This window comes from Macaca nemestrina, chromosome 7, assembly GCF_043159975.1.
Source record: "Macaca nemestrina isolate mMacNem1 chromosome 7, mMacNem.hap1, whole genome shotgun sequence".
Classification (NCBI taxonomy): Eukaryota; Metazoa; Chordata; class Mammalia; order Primates; family Cercopithecidae; genus Macaca; species Macaca nemestrina.
Window position 1 is genome coordinate 30031192 of NC_092131.1, and position 19603 is coordinate 30050794.

General features: G+C 46.9%; 1 protein-coding gene across 4 annotated transcripts in view; it reads right to left on the bottom strand.

Moving 5' to 3' along the window:
* LOC105495832 (aarF domain containing kinase 1) overlaps positions 1-19603 on the bottom strand; it is a 130268-nt gene that overhangs the window by 67107 nt on the left and 43558 nt on the right. For 3 of the 4 annotated variants that reach the window (XM_011765681.3, XM_071099798.1, XM_011765682.2), the window contains one exon: positions 7789-7992. The exons of the other annotated variant lie outside the window; for it this stretch is intronic. In XM_011765681.3, coding sequence (XP_011763983.1) covers positions 7789-7992 — 204 coding nt within the window. The remainder of the gene's footprint in view (positions 1-7788; positions 7993-19603) is intronic. 4 annotated transcript variants of the gene reach the window in all.

Below are 19603 nucleotides of genomic sequence, written 5' to 3' on the forward strand. Positions count from 1 at the left end.
GTCCACACCTGGCCCCACCAGGACGCTGTAAGGGAAGCCGAATCTGGCTGCCACCTTACAAGTGAAGAGGGCTAGGCGAGTGGGTCCTAAATACAGCACAGCCACCAACTCCATGACTAAGGGCACCTGTGACTCCTCGTTGGCAATCTGGCCAGACTTCCACCTCCGCTCACCCCTCATCCACGGAATTAGCCCTGCCTGGAGACCAAGAGCACATACGTCAGAGTCCCTAATCCAGAGGAAAGCTGCCAAAGAGCCTTGGGAAACTGCAGCAATTAACCCTAACCAGCTGAGCTGCCCCCCAGGTAACCCCCCAAAGTGGAAGACAGAGCCCTAGAAACCCAGGCTGCTCCTTAGGGAGCCTGTGGGGATTTCCAAAAATAGCGGCGAAGGGGCTGGCCAGGTAGAGTGCTGGGTACTGATCAGGAAGAGGAAGAGAAAGGAGGATTATTCTAGCAAAACAGTACAGTCATGTGCCGCATGACCAACATTTTGGTCAACAATGGACCACACATGCAAAAGCAGTCCATTATATTAATAATACCATATTTTTACTGTAGCTTTTCTATGTTTAGATAGATAAATACTCACCATTGTGTTACAATTGCCTAGATTCAAGCCTCCCCTCAGTCTCACATTCTGAAAAGAACAGGCTACACCATATACCCCAAGTATATCGTAGGCTATCCCATCTAGGTTTGTGTAAGTATGATGTTCACACAGCAACAAAATCGCCTAATTATGCATTTCTCAGAACATATCACCATCATTAAGCAACATATGACTGAATAGGGGACAGAGAGTTGTACCAGTTATCAGAAGCCCAGGTAAAGATGGAACTCTGCCATTTATGAGTCTCTCAAAACCTCAGTTCCTGTTCCTATAAAGCACACAGCAGAATACACAGAAATAATAATTATTTTTTTTTTTTTTAAGGCAGAGTCTCGCTCTGTGTCCCAGGCTGGAGTGCAGTGGCGCAATCTCGGCTCACTGCAAGCTCCACCTCCCGGGTTCACGCCATTCTCCTGCCTCAGCCTCCCAAGTAGCTGGGACTACAGGCGCCCTCCACCACGCCCAGCTAATTTTTTGTATTTTTAGTAGAGACAGGGTTTCACCATGTTAGCCAGGATGGTCTCAATCTCCTGACCTCGTGATCCGCCTGCCTTGGCCTCCCAAAGTCCTGGGATTACAGGCGTGAGCCACCACGCCCGGCCACAGAGATAATTATTAACGTTTACTGACCCTTGCCCTACAGCAAGCTTGTTCTAGGTGCTCCACAATCTTTAACTCCATCCATCCCCACATCAAGCCTAGGTGGCAGGTAGTGTTATGATTCCAATTTTAGGGATCAGGAAATGGAGGGATAGGACAGAGAGGGTAAGTATCATGCCCAAGGCCACAAAGCCAATATACAAACAGGCAGTTTGGCTCTTGCCTACCGCCAAGGCTCGCTATGAAGCTCCAGGCCGTGTGAAAGCAGACTGAGGGCACACATGTGCAATCCTGGCAGAGGGCCACGAGGGGAATTATGATGGTTAATTTTATATGTCAACCTGGCGGGTCCACGGCACCCAGATATTGGGCCAAGCATTACTCTGGATGTTTCTGTGAGGGGTTTTGTTTTTGTTTTTGTTTTGATACAGGGTGTCACTTTGTCACCTGGGAGGCTTGAGTGCAATGGAATGATCTTGCCTCACTGCAACCTCCACCTCCTGGGTTCAAGGGATTCTCCTGCCTCACCCTCCTGAGTAGCTGGGATTACAGGTGTGCACGACCACACTTGGCTAAATTTTGTATTTTTTTTAGTAGAGACAGAGGTTTCACCATGTTGCCCAGGCTGGTCTTGAACTCCTGACGTCAGGTGATCTGCCTGCCTCAGCCTCCCAAAGTCCTGGGATTACAGGCATAAGCCATTGCACTCAGCTGTGTGAGGGTACTTTTAGGTGACATTTACAGTTTGTTTTATTAATTCAATTTTTTAAAAAAATTTTTTAACAGAGATGGGGTCTCACTATATTGCCCAGGTTTGTCTCGAACTCCTGGGCTCCAGCAATCCTCCCATCTCAGCCTCCCAAAGTGCTGGGATTATAGGCATGAGCCGCTGTGCCCAGCCAAGATTTACAGTTATATTAGTGGACTGTGAATAAAACAGATTACTCTCCATAGCACGGGTGGGCCTCATGCAGTCAGATAAGGGGCTGAATAGAACAAAGACTGACCTTCCCCAAGCAACAAGGAATTCTGCCAGCAGGTAACCTTCAAACAGCCTTCAGACTTGAACTGCACCATCGGGTCTTCCTGGGTCTCCAGCCTGCTGCGTCACTCTGCAGATTTTGGACTTCCCAGCCGCTATAACCCACATCAGCCAATTCCTTAACATCAGTTGGTCTCTCTTTCTCTCTCTCTCTCTCTCTCCATACACACACACAAGTACACATGCATGCACAAACACACACACACACACACACACACACACACATACACACATTCATATCCTATTGGTTCTGTTTCTCTAGAGAGCCCTGACTTACACAGGAATGAAATCCAGCCCAGCCCTGGCCAACCTGCCATAGACTGGAGGAAGGGATGCAAAAAGAGGGCCCTTTCCCCCCTCCCATCAAGTTCTCCACGGGACAGCTGTGTGCCCCTCACCAAGGCAGCCCTTCTCCTGCCTTGTCTCTCCACTTCTGCCTTGTTCGTGCTGGTCCTTGCACCTACAGTGCCTTCTCTCTGCCCCACCGCCGAGCAGGATAAACCATTGATGTTCTTGGAGGAAAGGCTTCTTTATCTCTTTTCTGAACATTTGCTTAAACCTTGAGCAAACAAGACAAACCGCCCTCCCACCGCACCCACAGGCTCTCACAAAACAACTGGATATGAATTATTCTACCTGTTGCACAACGGTACCCCTGCACCTTCTCTCTCATTCATTCTCATTGAAACCCCAGTCGGATGGTACATCAAGGAACACAGAGCACCAGCAACATACACTTGTCCCTAGATACTATGGGGAGCTGTAAAATAAGGTCCCCTGGGAGGAAAGATCAGGGTATGAAAAACTGATAAAACTAATTTCAAAGTACAAAAGCCAAACCACACCACCCAGACACCAATATAAGCATTGACCCTAACAGAGGTATGTCTGTGCTCCATGCCACCAGCTGGCCTCATTTCCTTCAGTTTCTCATGGGATTTTGGAGGTGGAAAGAACTTTATCTGATACAACTATATTCTAAGACATAACTGGATCCTTTCTTTTTTTTTTTTTTTTTTTTTTTGAGACAGAGTCTCACTCTCTTGCCCAGGCTGGAGTCCAGTAGGCTGATCTCAGCTCACTGCAACCTCCGCCTCCCGGGTTCAAGTGATTCTCCTGCCTCAGCCTTCCAAGTAGCTTGGATGACAGACGCCTGCCACCACACCCAGCTAATTTTTCTATCTTTAGTAGAGACAGGGTTTCACCATGTTGGTCAGGCTGGTCTCAAACGCCTGACCTCAAGTGATCCACCTGCCTCAGCCTCCCAGTGGGATTATAGGCGTGAGACACCATGCACGGCTTGGACCATTTCTTGAAATAGGCTGTAACAAGATCTGACTTGTCTGTATGTCATGGGGGCAGGTATAGATGTGTGTGTGTGTACATGACCAAAGATAACAGCACAGTGCAGTTCACAATTCTACAGATCATCCCTTAATTCCCACGATAACTCTATCCCCAAGCTTCCTACCCATGTCAGACCTCCCCATCTATATCTTCCCCCTCTTTTCAAAGATGACCTCATCTCCCACATTACTAAAAATTCAAGCTATTAGGCAAATTCCTTCAATCACCCAACCACATGCCCCACCCCACTCCGTATATCTCAGTTTCTTCATCCTTCTTTTGATCAGTCCCTCCCCAAGTCCTTCTCTCCCTCAGGCTCACATTCTGAAAAGAACATTCTAGGCCCTTCATAATGTGGCCTCAGCCCCAAACCTACAGTCTCTGCTCCACTATTCACCGGCTGAATGCCACATTGTAATCAACAAGACTTCACTGTTCACTCCGTGCTTTATGCTTTCCTGTCCCTGCACCTCTGCTGAGCCCAGCTTATTAATCAGTAATCACTTCCTCCAACATCCACGTCCTCCAATTCCATCCATCTCTAAGGGGCTGGGTCAGAGGCCACCTGCTTCAGAAAGCCTCCATCTGCCCAAGGCAACCTCTCTCTCCTTGGCAAGCTCCTTGAGCACTATGTGGCCATGTATTACCATGATAAGTGAACCTCCCAGGACCCTGGACTGTGAGGACTGGAACAAGGTCATACCCATCCCTGGCTACACCCAAGTGTCCATCACTGTCCTTTTTTGCTAAATACCAACTGCGTAGACCAGGAGGAGAGAGAAGGAATGAAGGAAACGGTGCTCAGGCACAGAATCACTAGCCATTAGAGACTGCGGAGCATCAGAGAACTCCTAACCCCAATGCCACGTCCTCCAACATGGAGCCAAGGGCTCAGGCGCCCAGGGTGGTCAACAGCCTCGTGGCTGAGACCTATGCATACCCATCAGGGTGTAGAGATGTCAGTCTGGGTTCCTTCAACAGCATGAACCATGCCCAAGAGTAGAAAGAGCCCCAGTCTCGTCCACCTGGTCAGGGATCCCTCAAAAGGGAAGGGCCAGGTCTTCACAACCATCCCTGACTTGCAAGCTCAGGCGCCATCTGCTGGCCAAGGTCAGCACTGCATCTGGACCCACAGCCCCAAGGGCAGTCAAGGGGACCAAGGCTGGGAACACCCCCGACCCAGTCCAGAGCCAGGTCACTTTTGAGGAGACAGAAACGACCCCACTTCCCAGAGGCTGGGCTCCTGTTTGCCTCCTGGAACCTGTCTTTCAGGATATAAGCCTAACATCCAAATAAAGGAAAAAAGTAAGTTTCTTTCTGGTAATACTAGCTGAGAAACTTCCAAGATACACACACAGACACACACAACTGCTTTTTTTCCCTGCCAAATAGAAGCTGTTATGTAGAGGACAAATCACCAGCCTGGGAATTAGAGGACGTGAGGTCTCATTCTGTTGCTTGTCATCGGCCCTCCCTTAGCAATGTGGCCCCCAGCACACTCCCTGCCTGAGCCAATGCTATGCAAGGATGGTGCCCCTTCAAGTGTCCTCACCTCTGCACTGATGGTGCCAGCTGATGTGCAGAAATTCTGACTGATCCAGAAATGAACATGAACTGTGGGGTCCAGAAGTACTGCACCTCAATCTTACCCCCACACCCATGCTGGCAACACCCCACAGGGCCGGGCCCCACCTGCCTGCGACAGGGACGGGTCTGAGGACATAGTGACCTCTAACACTGCTGCTGACCATCCAAGTGTCTCTCTCACCACACCTCCACTCTCTACAGTCTGAGCTTTAGGAGCACTTACGGAATCTCTGAGTCCAAGGTAACCTCAAGCCTATCCGAGGACCGGGACCTAGGAAGGTGGTGAGGCAAGACTGACAGCCTCTTTTAAGCCAGGGATGAAACAGAGCTTTCTACAGGTCTTGGGCTGCCATGGAGCTGAGGATGAGTGGGGCCCACTCAAGCATCCTGGGGGCGAGACTGCTCCCCGAGAAGTGTCATGGGAGGGGCTGGAGGAGGCTGGAAATGCCAAGTGAGTGACATTCCCCCGCCCTCACACCCCCACACGCACCCACCCTTCTTCCCACATGGCCCTGCTCCCCTCCCTCCACCCACACACTGGGAAAGTGTGTCACCAGGGAACAAATGCCATCTTCCCAGGGGGAGGAGGAGGAAGATGGCAGGGAAGACGGAGTGTGTGCCTGTGGGGCCCTGGTAAGAACCCAGAGGGCTCTGAAGAAGCTCCCCAGCTATGAGGGATGCCCCTCAGAACCATGACATGGACAGTGGCCCATTTTCTCAGGGAGCTAAAGAAGCATTGTGGGGCAGGAGCCACATGGCCACTGTGCTCAGGGCTAATCGGCAGGGGGTGGAGGGGATCGGAGAAGGGGCCCTGAAGAGCAGGCGACGTGCTCCAACCCCAAACATTCTTTAGCCAGCTGGGTGGACCACCATGACTGCTGACACTCCAAACTGCCCTCACTCCACCCTGGCTTGGGGACAGCCACTGACATGCCCTTGTCCCACCTCCCTCCCCAGCTCGCCAGACAAGTCAGCCTCCAAGGGTTAACCTGCTGCCTTCTGCTCCTTTTTTCCACCCCCAGAGAGCTGTGCCAGCAATGATGCACTTCACACTGTTATTACCGTGATTTATTTAGTTTTAATTTTGGGGTGAATCTCGTGCTGTTAGAAGCTGGGGGCCAAGAGTCTTGTTAAGAGGCAAAGCCATAAGTGGGCCGGCACTGTGCCAATTCAGTCCCCTCTGCCTAGGGTCCTTCTCTCCTGACCCTGCTCCTCCCAGCTTGCAGCCTGCTCCCTGAAGCCAGCCACAGATCGGGTTTACCTTTCACTCACTGTCCCTCCCTTTGGAGGAAATGTTCCTCAGTGGCAGAGGAGTCAGAGACGTTTCTATGCTCACCCGCTGTGTGATCCAAGCCCCGCATCAGGCCAGGATATCACTGAGAAGCGGGACACCTTTGGATGGATGCTGTGTAGCTGGGGCCGGCTCCACATTAAGGGACCAATGGTCAGGGCTAGCTCCCTGTAAAAAGGGAACCACTGGTCTTTATCAAACCTCTGCCCCACTCTCCCGGCCCTGCGCCAAGTAGCCTAAGGACACTATTTCTAGTTCATCCATTGGCTCTTTAAGCAGCCCCAGGGCACCTGCTAGGTATTGTTTTGGAGCCGTAAATAGAGTAAAAGGACTGTCTTGGTCTTCATCCTCAAAGACTATGACTTGCAGGGAAACCCTTAGACACAACTAATCAATCCACAAGTTGCACAAGTGCAGGGAGCAAAGTTCTGCAGAGCCCAAAGGAGGGATAAGATCGGTCAAGGAAGGGTCACAGAAGACTTCCTAGAAGAGCTTGGGTTTGGACGGGAAACCCAGCACCTAGCACCCTGCCTGGGATTTGCTAGCTGGGTAGACAGATAGGCAGATGGCCTGAAGTCACTTGACAAGTAGAGAAAGAAGCAAAGACACCAGGCAGATGGTAGACCATGGCACAAGCACTGAGGACTAAGAGAACACAGTGAGCTTGAGACAGGTAGCACAATGGGACCAGAACATGGGGAAATAACCATAATAGTATAGAACACCATTACTATACAAATAATAGCTAATATTTGTTGAGCACTTGCTCTACATCAGGTACTACACTAAGCACCTTCTATTCATTATCCCATCTAATCCACACAGCAACCTTATGTGGTGGGCTACAGATAAGGAAAGTGAGGTGCCAAGATCAATCATGTGTGCAAAGTCCAAGCTCTTGGCTCTAGAGTCTAAACCACAGTGTCAGTCTGCCCCACCAACTTATAGACAGGTAGGTGGAAACCAGATGGGATGGGCTTGAAAGCCCTGCTGAGGATAAAGCTTCAATAAGGCATTAAACCTTCAGTAAGTGACAGATATTATTAGGTTGAACCATATGAATCATATATAGGTTTCAGGTCAGTAACAGTCTCATAGGAACTATTTCATATGGTTGAACTGGTATGTTTCACTGAGGGCCACTGAGATTCCTTCTAACCTCTTTGATTTCAGCACTGAGAGTGGCTGTGACATTTGGTTTTGTGTCACTGGTGGATCCCCAGCACCCTGGCCGAGACCGCAAGAATTCAGCCGGGACCTTTTCTGAAGCATCCCAACCCAGGCCCATCCCCGCTGCAAAGGTGGGTACCTCCTTGCCCAGATCCTCTCGGATGACCTGGCGGATCTCTTGCATGCTGCTCTGTGGAGCCTGGCTGTGCAGGACCTTCAGCGTGCTGGTGTACTCCTCTGGCAACAGGTAGTCCAGTGCCCCCAGGTGCTGGCCGACCTTGATGAAGGTGCCCCGGTTGGCACAGCAGAGCTCACAGAGACGCCTGGCAGAGCGAAGGTGCACCTGCAGGAAGACAGGCCAGGGCCAGAGAGGTGTGAGTGCAGACTGTTCCCTAGACCTTGTTCCCTTCACCTTCCTGCTCTGCTTGAAAACCCTCATTACCCCACAATGTCCAGGGAAGGCGCATGCACACGCGCGCACACACACACACACACACACACATACACACACCTTCTCCCTTGGTGTACAGCTTCCTGGTACATAGGGCAGTCAACTCCAACCTCATACAGAGGCCGCCCTTCATACATGGCCCAGTGCTTCCTACCTCCTCCTCTTCATCAAAACTTACCTAGTCTGGGTCCCCCTCCCTAGAAATAAGCATTCAAGGCTTTTAACCAAGTCTAACCTACTAATGATTCATTCAAGGGACACGGAGTTAAAGTATTTGCCACCCACCCCTCAGACATACCAATTATGCTTTGTTTGTTTGGATTGCCACGTTTTATAAAACATGGTCATAGGTATTGTATCTTTTAATCTTCACAGCACCTCAGGGAAGCAAGTTTTGCTATCTTTAAAGAAGACAAATTAGGTTGTTTTGTTTCTAAAGAAATTGCTAGGCCGGGTGCAGTGGCTCATGCCTGTAATCCCAATACTTTGGGAGGCTGAGGCAGGTGGATCATGAGGTCAGGAGTTCAAGACCAGCCAGGCCAAGATGGTGAAACCCCATCCCTACTAAAAATACAAAAAAATTATCCAGGCATGGTGGCAGGTACCTGTAATCCCAGCTACTTGGGAGGCTGAGGCAGAGAATTGCTTGAACCTAGGAGGCGGAGGTTGCAGTGAGCTGAGATCATACCACTGTGCTCTAGCCTGGGCAACAGAGCGAGACTCCGTCTCAGAAAAAAAAAAAAAAAGAAATCGGTAATAAATATCAAAGGAAAGTCTAGAAAATACTCCAAAATCTAGGGTTCTTTGGTGCAGCAAACTTTAGCAGAGGTCTCTTATTAACTAGAGAAGTCACTGTAGTGAGGGGTATGAGGCACATGGAGAAGGCATCTGGGCAGGTTGTCTAGGACAGAGAGCAGCCTTAATTCACATCTGGGTGCTCACCGGTCCTTCCAGAGTTGGAAGGTGGCCCCATCTGCCTCCAGGCTGCATATCCACAGTCATCCCTGCAGCCCAACTGAGGGCCTTGGTACTATAAGAGTCCTACCTTCTAAGAGCTAAGCCTCTGAGGCAGGATGAGGCCATGGGCACATGTAGAAGACAAGGGACCCCAGTACCCTGTGGGGACCTGGCACCTGCCTTCTTCCAACTCAGTCAACCAAGAGAGTGAACCACGAGGATGGACTTACACTTTTCAGTGCCACGTAGGATGCTGATGTAATTAACACATATTGGGGGCCATAAAATCATGTGAGGAGTTAAATAACAGTTGACAACAAAGGTGGAAGAAGCGTTCAAAGATCCTATATAATTAGTTGCCAAGTGAACCACACAGGAAATTTAGAAATTAAGAGGAGTTTTTTTGTTTTTGTTTTTGTTTTAGCTCCCACATATAAGAGAGAACATGTGATATTGGAGGTAGAGTGGAAAAACAGACAACAAACTAGGAAATACGGGTGGTGGGAAGGGCGAGGATGAAGAGAAGTGGATTAAAGGGTACAAACATAAAGTAAACTTGAAGGGATAAATTCAATGTTTGAGAGCAGAGGAGAATGACTATATTTAGAAAACTGCATTATACTCAAGTGATAGCTACCCTAAATACCCTGACTTAATCACCACACATTATAAATGTGTAAGAATTTCCCAGGTACTCCATAAATTTGCACAATTTTTTTTTGAGAAAGGGTCTCGCTGTGTCTCCCAGAGTGGAGTGCAGTGGCATAATCATGGCTCACAGTAGTCCCCATCTCCCAGGCTCAAGCGATCCACCCACCTCGGCCTCCCAAAGTGCTGGGATTACCATCATGAGCCACCACGCCCAGACTGCTGCTGCCCAGAAGAAACTGCTGCAGCCCTGAACACCCTCAACCCAGCAGCCAAAGGGCCCATCCGCCCACCTCCTGCCACAGCAGAGGAGATGCCTCACACTCCAGGCACTACCAGGCCATCCTTAGGCCCGCAGGGGGCCTGTCCACTTCAAGCTTTGCGAGACATTTTTTCTGAGACACCTAGGCTGCAGTGCAGTAGTGCAGTCTCAGCTCATGGCAACCTCTGTCTCCCAGATGCAAGCGATTCTCCTGCCTCAGCCTCCTGAGTAACTAATTTTAGGCGCACACCACCACGCCCGGCTAATTTTTGTATTTTTAGCAGAGATGAGGTTTCACTATGTTGGCCAGGCTGGTCTTGAACTCCTGACCTCAAGTAATCCGCCCGCCTTGCCCTCCCAAAGCGCTAGGATTATGTAATGAGTTTTAATCTGCCTCATATTAGTGAAAAGCATTGTCATAGCCAGCTTGGTTTGGGGTTTGGGAGGGAGGCAATGAATAGCTAATAAGATCAACTCAGTGTTGATTAGTTATTGATTAGGCAAGATGGAGTCAAAGCAATCCCTTTACCCACATCTAAAGCCCCAAGAGCAGGGGCCCTAGTCCCCAAGCTAGGCAGAAAGCTATCAATGTCCGACTGAATCCATGGGGCTCCCCATGAGAACTGGGCAATATCTCCAATGGGGCTTAGGGTCGTGTAAGTGACAGAGAGGAACGAGACCATCAGACAGTCATACATACACACCCCACACACAGAGAGACAGGCAGACACAGAAAGAGAAGGCGACAGACCCCAAACTGACCTTTGATTAATTCTTCTAGTCAGAAACTTAAGCCCTAAAGGAATGAAATGTTAACAGCGGTATCTCCGGGGTGTGAAATTATAAGAGTACTTTTTTCTTCTATATAGGTTTTCTGTATTTCCCAAATTTCTTTTTTCTGGACACAGAATCTCATTCTGTCGCCCAGGCTGGAGTGCAGTGGCGTGATCTCGGCTCACAGTAGCCTCTGCCTCCCGAGTTCAAGTGATTCTCCTGCCTCAGCCTCCCAAGTAGCTGGGACTACAGAGGCCCGCCACCATGTCTGGCTAATTTTTGTATTTTTAGTAGAGAAGGGGTTTTTCACCATGTTGCCCAGGCTAGTATCGAACTCCTGAGCTCAAGTGATCCACCCGCCTTGGCCTCCCAAAGTGCTGGGATTACAGGTGTGAGCCACTACGCCTGACCTGTATTTCCCAAATTTCTTATGAATAATAAATATTATGATAATGTGGGAAATTTTTTTATCATCCCTTTTCAGCATCTTCTGAGAATGGAAAGTCCAGCTGATCATATTTTTCAGCTTTAAATGGACAAGATTCTGCGTGCAGACTGGACCAGTTTTGATCAGAGAGAATTCAGCATCTCTTTGCTAATCTGGCAGGGTCCCAAGGCACACATGTATGCTGTCCATCAGAAAAATGAAACTGTAACTCCTCATCCCCAAGAAATCAGGCCCACAGTCTGCAAGTTCTCTTTTCCAGATGTTAACCTTTACGTTGTCATTTAGACAGCAAAGTAAAGCTCATCATGTCTTAGGGGAAAAAAACGAGGTACAGTTTGTAAACATATTAAAAGAATTTAACCTGAGACTGAACCCCACCCTGACCACACATAGTTCTGTAGTTAAGAACACAGGACTTCAGAGTGTCTCAGGCTACATCCCAACTTTACCACACAGAAGCTGGTGGACTTGGGCAAATTACGTAACCTTTCCCTACTTCAGTTTTTTCATCTATAAAAGTAAGATAATAATAGTACCTATACCTCATAGGGCTGCTATGAAGATTAAATGAGGTGAGGTAATATACGTATCCATTTAGCCAGAGCTGGTACTTCTATACTTACTACAAGGGTATTGGGATTTGTTTCAATCACATGCGGTAAGACACACAAACACAGAAATGATTACCATGAAAGCAGAAGCCTTTACTGACAAGTCTCTAGAAATAGATGGCATGATGGCATGCCATGCCAGGCCACATGGGGAAAGAAGCACCAGAATTAAAGGCAGAGGGGGAAAGCAGGAAAATGTGGACAAGAGCCTTTGCTGCTATTCCATGTGAAGGAATGGTCAAGGCAGGGTAAACAGGATAGGACTGGTTACTTTGAATAACTTCATTGGGCTCTGGGGCATAGGAGCTGTCCCTAGTTGTCTACTACTTAATGATGGGGGAATTAGGGCAGGAGAATAGTAGTACAGAGTAAAAGAGCCTGATGAAGTAGGTGGTTGTGAGGTATGGGCTCTGAATTGGTTGATTTGCATATGAAAAGCACACTCCCGTGAGTGGGTGGCTCACGCCTGTAATCCCAGCACTTTGGGCGGCCAATGCAGGTGGATCACCTGAGGTCAGGAGTCCAAGACCAGCTTGGCCAACATGGTGAAACCCTGCCTCTACTAAAAATACAAAAAAATTAGCTTGGTATGGAGGCAGGCACCTGTGATCCCAGCTACTCAGGAGCCTGAGGCACAAGAATCGCTTGAACCCGGGAGGCAGAGGTTGTAGTGAACCAAGATCACACCACTATACTCCAGCCTGGATGACACAGTGAGACTTCATCTCAAAAGAAAAAAAGCATACTCCCAAGAGAGCTGCTACCTATCTCTAAGAATTAGTTGACCCTGGGAGCAGCAGTCCCTCCAATGCCAGCAAAACCAAGATGTCAAAGCACCGGAAAATAGAGAAAATAAAAAATAGGATTAATCCAATACTCTAACTATACTTCCTTGGGGATCTCATCCAGTATCATGGCTGTAAATACCATCTTCACATTGATACACACAGATGTGTATCTCCTGCCCAGACCTCTCCTCTGACTGGAGCTTGCTGATTACAGCTGCCTCTCTAACATCAATTACTCCAATATCCAACAGGCTCTTCAAACTTAGCCTGACTTTCCCACCACTCCCACTACCACCAAACCTGTTCTTCCCACAGTCTTCTCCACCTTAGGAAATGGCAAGGTTAAACTTGGACTTTTTCAGGCCATAAATCATGATGTCAACCTTGACATTTCTTCCCAAACAGGAACTAAAATTACCTTCCCATCTGAAAAACTGGACAGCATATATAGAACAATGGTGTTCAAGACACTTGACATTAGGCAAGGAAGAAGAGTGATTCCCGAAAGATGAGAAAGAAACGAGGTGAACATGATGAATGCCCCAGTTCACTGCACTGGGAGCTTCCAGGCTGAAGTGGCACAGAGGGGAAGCCAGGCAGTGACCGGAAGACTCCTCAATTGAGGAGATACAGCTGAGAGTCCAGAAAGAGTTCAAAGGACAGAGTAGCGAAGAGGAGAGAGCTGTACAAAGAAAGAACACGAAAGGTCTGCAGAGATCCCACTGCATATACAGCTGACTACCGATCAGCACCTGCATACCCAAAAATGGTCTGAGTCCAGGAAAAGAACAACCCAAAAGGTTTAGGGTTAACAGTACCCAGCATCCACATAGGACCTATTTCCACCCGCCAAACTGAAAAAAAACTCATCATTCATGGGACATTTGTGGCAATATCCAGAAGGGCTTTGCATCAGTAATGGCATATATCCCAAAGCAAATACTGTTTCATTCCCATCTAACAAATATTAAAAGCAAGATCTGAAAAAAGCAAACTACTTCAAGTAACTTAACTGTGTCCTAGAACAAAGCTCAATATTTATAAGAATACAAAAATATCTACCACCCTGAAAATAAAAGCACAATGCCAGGCACAGTGGTTCACACCTGTAATCCCAGCACTTTGGGAGGCCAAGACAGGCAGAGCACCTGAGCTCAGGAGTTCAAAACCAGCCTGGGCAATATGGCAAAATTCCATCTCTACAAAAAATACAACAATTAGCTAGACACGGTGGCACGCACCTGAAATCCCAGCTACTTGGGAGGCAGAGGCAGGAGAACTGCCTGAGCCCAGGAGGCAAAGGTTGCAGTGAACCAAGGCCTGGATGACACAAAAGAGACAGAAAGAGAATCCTATCAAACTTTTAGAGATGAAAAACATAATACATGAGATGAAAAGCACACAAGATGCGATTAATGGCAGATTAGACATTGCAGGGGGAAAAAAAGTATCAGGCCAGGCATGGTGGCTCACACCTGTAATCCCAGCACGTTGGGAATCCAAGGGGGATGATGGATTGCCTGAGCCAGAGATTTTGAGACCAGCCTGGGCAACATGGCAAGACCCTGTCTCTAAAAAATATATATATATAAAAGATTAGTGAACTTGAAAACCTGGCAACAGAAACTATTCAGAATGAAACACATAGAAGTAAAAATAATTTTTTTTTAGTGAAAAGAACATCAGTGAAATGTGGAACAAATTCAAGCAGCCTAGTAAATATGTAGTTGAAGTCCCCAAAGGAAAAGAGATGAGGAGTGAAATTTATATATATTTAAAATTAAATATATATAAATTATAATTAAATATATAAATATATATTTAAAGAAAATGGCTGAAATTCTTTTCAAATTTGTTTTTTTTAAATGTATAAACTAATAAATTCAAGGACCTCAACAAGCCCCAAGCACAAGAAACATGAAGAAAGCTACATAATTTTTTAAAACAATTTATACAGAGAAAAAAGATACAGACAGAAGAATAAAGATAAGAATGATGGCAGATTTTTCACTGGAAACAATACAAGCAGACGTTAGTATAGTAACATCTCTGAAAACAAAGAATTCTAAACCCAGCAAATTTTTCAAAAATAAAGGTATAAAAGTTCTTGCAGACATAGGAAAACTGATAGATTTCATATCCCTGTACTACAAGAGATGTCAAAGAACCGGCCAGGTGCAGTGGCTTACACCTGTAATCCCAACACTTTGGGAGGCAGAGGCAGGCGGATCACGAGGTCAGGAGTTTGAGACCAGCCTAGCCAATATGGTGACACCCCGTCTCTACTAAAAATACAAAAATTAGCCGGGCGTGGTGGCATGAGCCTGTAGTCCCAGTTACTCGGGAGGCTGATGCAGAAGAATCGCTTGAACCTGGGAGGCAGAGGTTGCAGTGAGCCGAGACCACACCACTGCACTCCAGCCTGGGTGACAGAGCGAGACTCCATCTCAAAAACCAAGTAAAAAATAAATAAAAACTAAAGAACCTTCAACAGGCAGAAGAAAAATGAAACCAGATAAAAATATGAATCTATATAAGGGAACAGAGAGACCAGAAATAACAACTTTATGAGTAAATACACAAGAACTTTTTTATACTTTATATATCTTTAAAAGAAAAAGATTGCTTAACCAAATTAATAACAATGTAATGTGGTGTTTATAACATAAAGGCATGTATTACATCGATAGCATAAAACTTGGGAAGAAATGAAAGTATACAATTTTAAGATTCTTATACGATTTTAAGATACAACATTTTGGGAGGCTGAGGCGGATGGATCATGAGGTCAGGAATTCGAGACCAGTCTGGCCAATATGTTGAAACCCTGTCTTTACTAAAAATACAAAAATTAGCCAGGCATGGTGGCACGCACCTGTAGTCCCAGCTACTTGGGAAGCCGAGGCAGAAGAATCGCTTGAACCTAGGAGGAGGAGATTGCAGTGAGTCAGGATCGCGCCACTGCACTCCAGCCTGGGCGACAGAGCAAGACTCCATTTCAAAAAACAAAAAAGACCCAAATGTATACCACCCAAAAGAAATGCTCTTCAAATATAAAAACACAAATAGGTTAAATGTATTAAGTTGGTACAAAATAGCTGTCTTCATTAAAAGTAATGGCAAAAACAGTGATTACTTTTGCACCAACCCAATAGAAGGATAAAAAAAGATATATCAGGCTGGGCGCAGTGGTTCACGCCTGTAATCCCAGCACTTTGGGAGGCCGAGGCAGGTGGATCACAAGGTCAGGAGATGGAGACCATCCTGGCTAACATGGTGAAACCCCGTCTCTACTAAAAATACAGAAAAAAAAAAAAAAAGTAGCCAGGCGTGGTGGCGGGCACCTGTAGTCCCAGCTACTCGGGAGGCTGAGGCAGGAGAATGGTGTGAACCCGGGAGGCGGAGCTTGCAGTGAGCAGATATGGCACCACTGCACTCCAGCCTGGGCAACAGAGCGAGACTCCGTCTCAAAAAAAATTTTTAAAAAAGATATATCATGCCAATGCTAATCAAAAGAAAGATGATACAGCTATATTTATAGCAGACAAAATTGATTTCAGAGAAAAGAATATTATCAGGGATAAAGAAAATCATTTCATAAAAATAAAGGGATCAATCCATCAAGAAGATATACATACCATCCTAAACATTTATGCACTCAATAACACATCTTCAACATACATGAAGCAAAAAAACTAAAGGAACTGCAAAGAGAAACAGAAAAATCCACTTTATAGGCAGGGATTTCAATATCTTCTCAATACATGATATACCAAATAGATAAAAAATGAGTAAGGATATAAAAGACTTGAACACTATCAACCAATCTGAAGTGGCATTTATAGAACACTCTGTCCAACAACAGCAGAATATACATTATTTTCAAGTATAAAAGGAACATTTGCCAAGAGAGACCATATTCTTTTTGTTTGTTTTTTGAGACAAGGTTTTACTGTGTCTCCTAGGCTGAAGTATAGTGACACCATCATTGTTTACTGCAGCCTTGAACTCTTGGCCTCAAGGGATTCTCCTGTTTTGGCCTCCCCAGTAGCTGAGACAGCAGGCACACACCGCCACACCCAAGTAATTTTTTTACATTTTTTGTTGAGTCAGAGTCTCACTATGTTGCCCTCAACATATGCTGGTCTCAATCTCCTGGCCTCAAGTGATCCTCCTGCCTCAGCCTTCCAAAGCACTGGGATTACAGGCATGAGCCACCACATGCAGCTGACAGACCACATTCTGAGTCATAAAGCAGATCTCAGGAAACTTAAAAGGATCAAAATATATAAAATATTTTCACTGACCACAATGGAACCAAAGTATAAATCAATAACCACAAAATCTCTGGAAAATTCTCAAATATTTGAAAACCAAGGCTGGGTTCAGGGGCTCATGCTTGTAATCCTAGCACTTAGGGAGGCTGAGGTGGAAGGATCACTTGAGGCCAGGAGTTCGAGACCAGCCTGGGCAACAGAGTGAGAGCCCATCTTTACAAAAAATAAAAATAAAGAAAAATTAGCCAGGCGTGATGGCATTCGCCTGTAGTCCCAGCTACTTGAGTGGCTGAAAGGTTCGGGAGCACTGCTTGAGCCCAGGAGGTCAAGGTTGTAGTGAGCCATCATCATGTCATCATTGCACTCCAGCCTCAGCAACAAAGTGAGACTCTATCTCAAAAAAAAAGGAAGAAAACTAAATAACACAGTTATTGCAATGACCCGAGATTGTGCCACTGTCCTCCAGTCTGGGCCATACAGCAAAACTCCATCTTAAATAAATTAAATAATTGATTGCTTAAATTAAATTAAAATAAAATAAATTAAATGCATGAAGTCTTTCACACACATTATCTCACCTGACCCAGGTAAGAGCCCTTGAGATAGGTACTATCATTCTCCTCATTGCACAGATGAAAGAAGTTGGGCTCCAAAAAGTTAGAGGTCTTACCAAGGTTACTCAGCCAGTAAATAGTAGATTCAGGGTTTGAAACATTGTCTTCTAATTGCAAAACATCTGTCTTTCTCTACACTCTGCTGCCTGTCCACACCGTTACACATTCCTCATAAGTTAGAAGAAAAAGCAAGTGATGTTACTGCCTTCCACAATCCCAGGATGAAGGGCAGAGCAAGGAGTTCCTTTCCCCCAGGGTGGCTCAAAATCCTCCTTTTGTCTGAGCCTCTCTTGGAGAAGATGGGGTTTTTGCAGTAGCTCCATGGATACGATCAGCTGCTCCACTTCGGGTCCACAGAAGAAAGAGCAGGGAAGCAACCCTAGACATGGCCAGGTTGCAACCAAACGAGGCTGGGACCCAATGAGAGGCCCAGAGCAACAGAGTTTTCCAATGTCAAGGACAATGACTTGACCGTTCCCCAGTGGGAAGGCCTTCTTCCCACCAGCCCCCACTCCACCCTTTCTTAGCAGGGATGAGCTGGGCAGACCCCAGGAGGGTCTCTGTTGGAGGATCCAGAACAGACGTTTTTCCCAAAAACCAGTCAGGATGTGGAATCACAGATGATTCACTCAACGAGAGCCACCTACCCATCACAAGACACCCAGAGAGCCCTCCGCACTCCTGTCTTGAATCATACAGGGGTCAGCTCAAAGCCCCATCACACCAGGCCTGGCTTCCAGGACAGCCATGGACTCCTCCTGCTTCTCAAGGCTTCCCTGGGTCCCCCTCAGGGTCACCCAAAGGGAACTGTTACCCAGGGTCCTGCATGGCTGGATTAAGATGGGGAGAGGACCATAGCATAGCTTTGGGTCTAGGCTCTGACTAGGCCCTGCTTTCTGAGACTATAGGAGAGGCAGCTGTGAGAAGATGGGGCTGGCACCAGCCGGCTATTGAGGTCCAGTCTAAGAACGAGGTTCAGGGTGGGTGGGAGAAGATACACTGGCTTAGGGGAGCAGAGATGGTCGGAAGAAGATGTTATAGTGACGTTCCAGTCAGAGGAGCAACTAAGCAAAATGGCCAAGAGAGGCCCCATGTGGCAGCTGGTCCTTGGGGAGCCACAGCCAAGCCTCCAGGGCTGCATCACACACCCAAACCAATATGAACTTCTCGGGAGTGTAAAGTATGATAGCAAAAACTGCCCCAGAGCCGCAGGTAGTTACAGATCCAGCACCGTCTCACACCTGGTTATTAGTACTGTGGGACTTTTCATTATGAAATTACAAATTCCAGGAGCACTTCAAACCCAAATGATTCCAGAGCATACCATGGAGAAGAAAGAGAAGCAACTATTTCTGAGGGGCAACTCTGAGGCATACTTCAGAAGGAGTGAGCAGGGGATGATTTTGTGTCGTGTCCACCAAGAACCTAGAAAGACAATGCAATTTAAAAAGGAACATTTTGGCCGGGCGCACTGGCTCATGCCTGTAATCCCAGCACTTTGGGAGGCCAAGGTGGGCAGATCACTTGAGGCCAGGAGTTCGAGACCAACCTGGCCAACCTGGTGAAACTCCATCTCTACTAAAAATACAAAAATTAGCCGGGTGTGGTGGTACATGTGCCTGTAGTCCCAGCTACTCAGGAGGCTGGGTCAGGAAAACTGCTTGAACCCGGGAGGTAGAGGTTGCAGGGAGCTGAGATTGTGCCACTGCATTCCAGCCTAGGGGACAGAGCAAGACCCAGTCTCAACAAAAAGGAAAAAAAAAAGGAACATTTTAACTGAGCTACCATCACGGACTAAGTATTTACTATGTGTTAGGCCCTACTCTGAACCCTTTATACATGTATTTTCTCATTTAATTCCATAACCATCCTATATGGTAGGCACAATTATTATCCTCTCTTTTAAAGATGGTGAAGTTAAGGCTCAGAAAGGTTAAATGGTTCAGCCAAGGCCACACAGCTTATTAGTGGCAGAGCGGGGATCTGAATCCCGGCAGTCTAACTCCAAGACGATAATGAAATACCTCTTAGAATACCAGTATACTTCAGAAGAAAAAGTTTTGAATCAAGACTCAAGGGACCTAGATTCTGGGACAATTCTGCCAATTACTGCCCCTGCTTATG